Raw genomic sequence first — 2263 nt, 5'->3', positions numbered from 1 at the left:
AATTAGTAAGGCAAAGAACAAGACTTAGTGTTACATTAACTACCAGCTTTTTGAAAAAGTTAAACACGACGGAATTGGGTGGACGTCGCCTGTGAAGTCTCAACGACAGCCGGGAATCTCACCTGAAAAATGGCGATTAAAATGCCCAGAACTGCGAACCGAGCAGTCCCCATCTGCCTGCGAATCCTCTGTCAGTATCGAAATTAATCAAAGTTTAAAAGCTGTAATCCTTTAGGAATCTTCGTCGTGACTTCTTTGCCCTGTGTCCTGAAGGTAGTTTCGGTAACTGAATGACTTCAGCTCGACTAGTTGCTGCAGGTACTTTCAGGCGGGTGACGTCAGCTTACAGGTGCGCGGGTTCCGTGTTCCCGATATGGTCATACAGGCTGAACACACCTGAAGGGACAGATACCAGTAGTTTCTATTACTTCCTGGTCATAAATCGCCGGAAGATACTCAGAAGGTAATAGTCAGTACGCTGCCAGTTGTTATTAACAGACAACGGGCTGTGTTTGAGCTTAGTCAGCTGCATTCACTACTTTCTGTCTCATTTCCTCTTACTGACAATCACTAACCAACTGACCAACTCTCTCTCTCTCTCTCTCTCTCTCTCTCTCTCTCTCTCTCTCTCTCTCTCTCTCTCTCACACACACACACACACACACACACACACAACATGCTGGAACTGTCTGCAAACAATCCACAATATGTTTTAATATTGACAACCCTTATTTTAATAACAATAACAATAATAACTTTTTTTTAAAAATCTATTTATGTATTTATTTACAAGACACCCAAGGACACTTTACTAAGCAAATAAAAACATTCAGAAAGATAAAGACAATGTATGAATGAGAGAGTTAAATATACACAAACACATACACATGCATTCACATGCATACACTTATACACACATACATATACAGTATATATAATGTATCTACACATATACATTTATACATACACACATACTCATATACACATATAATATTTGGGGATGTAATAATTTGATCTTAAGCTTCTCTGAATGTCAAAGAAATATGTTTCTGCTGATGAGAAACATTTTGTAAAGTTGTAAGTGTGAAACCAATCTAAAAGTGTTTGTAAAGTCTTTAGTGTGAAACCATCCTGAAAACCACACAGTGGCTTTTTTAAAACACAGTGCAAGTTTCAGGTTACCCTAACTAAATGAGATCTGTATAAGAACAGTGAGGCAGAGAGATTCAGGATGGTTTTAGGCACGATCTGATGTATTGCTGTATTTACACAGTACACAGATTAGGCTCACTGCTCGGTGCCACAACACTCCCTACAGGGGTGATACAAAAACAGCAAACAGTCTCATAGTAATGTCAGGAGTCATTTGGGTATGCAACATCTCATAAATCATGGACTAATAGGCACTAGTACACAGAGCCTTATTAACCATTTTCTTAAAGTGCTTATTGAAGTCTCCAGGGTGATAAACATCAATAATTAAACCCTGAGACAAGAGCACTTCCTTCATCCTTCTATCCTTTTTCCCATGATTGTCTGGACATCAACTGACTGAAAGATGAGTAGGTTGATAGCCTGTACTACGACCTGATTTGCAGAGTTTCAAAGGGACTATGGACTGCCCAGCAACTTCACACACAAAGTCATAAGCTGGTTGATAATGAAGCTTGATTTAATCTATTACTATTAATTTAACAGGCCTTTTGTGTACCTGAACTAAATGTATGAGCTGAAAATGAAAAAGGAAAATGATATACTGTATAATAATCTCACGTGATGCTGCCATTGTTCTGCAGGTTACTTTTAGAGTAAAATTTCTAGCTTGTTGGTTTTTTTTCAATTTGCATTCATAAACCCAGAAAACTCAATATGTTCAAACTGTATATTTATATCTTTGTTTTTTCATCTTTAAAAATGTATTTCGTATTTTTGTGGCATAATTTACATCAACAGTTAAGTTGCCCAAGTATCATAACTCCATTTGAAATGAAATATTCTCACAGTTGTTCTGTGAGAATTTAACACTCATTACCTTACTTTAAACTGAAGAAGAATTTGGTAAACACTGAGTTGGAAAAAATGACATTTGTTCCACATCCTTGACAAGGTGACTAAGACTGACTTGTGACTGGACCGGTTGCTAAGTGTGACGATTGCTTTGTCCCGATCAGCTCATGATGGAGGACTCAGCCCACATGGGAGGCTCCTTCACAGAACCTGAAAGCTCGGCTGAACTTGCTGTTCCTCTCCAAATGAGGCAGTG

The 2263-nt window shown here is 38.3% G+C and overlaps 1 protein-coding gene across 1 annotated transcript in view; it reads right to left on the bottom strand.

Moving 5' to 3' along the window:
• Positions 1–487, bottom strand: part of LOC111647048 (B-cadherin-like) — a 22651-nt gene extending 22164 nt beyond the window's left edge. Inside the window, exon 1 of the mRNA XM_023396656.2 lies at positions 123–487. Coding sequence (XP_023252424.1) covers positions 123–173 — 51 coding nt within the window. The 5' untranslated portion in view covers positions 174–487. The remainder of the gene's footprint in view (positions 1–122) is intronic.
• Between the last annotated feature and the right edge of the window lie 1776 nt (positions 488–2263).

Source organism: Seriola lalandi, unplaced genomic scaffold, assembly GCF_002814215.2.
Source record: "Seriola lalandi dorsalis isolate HSWRI2012SDOR001 ecotype SW California unplaced genomic scaffold, Sedor1 jcf7180002054980, whole genome shotgun sequence".
Taxonomy (NCBI): domain Eukaryota; kingdom Metazoa; phylum Chordata; class Actinopteri; order Carangiformes; family Carangidae; genus Seriola; species Seriola lalandi.
Note: the sequence above shows the minus strand (reverse complement) of the source record. Positions and strands in the feature narration are given on the sequence as shown.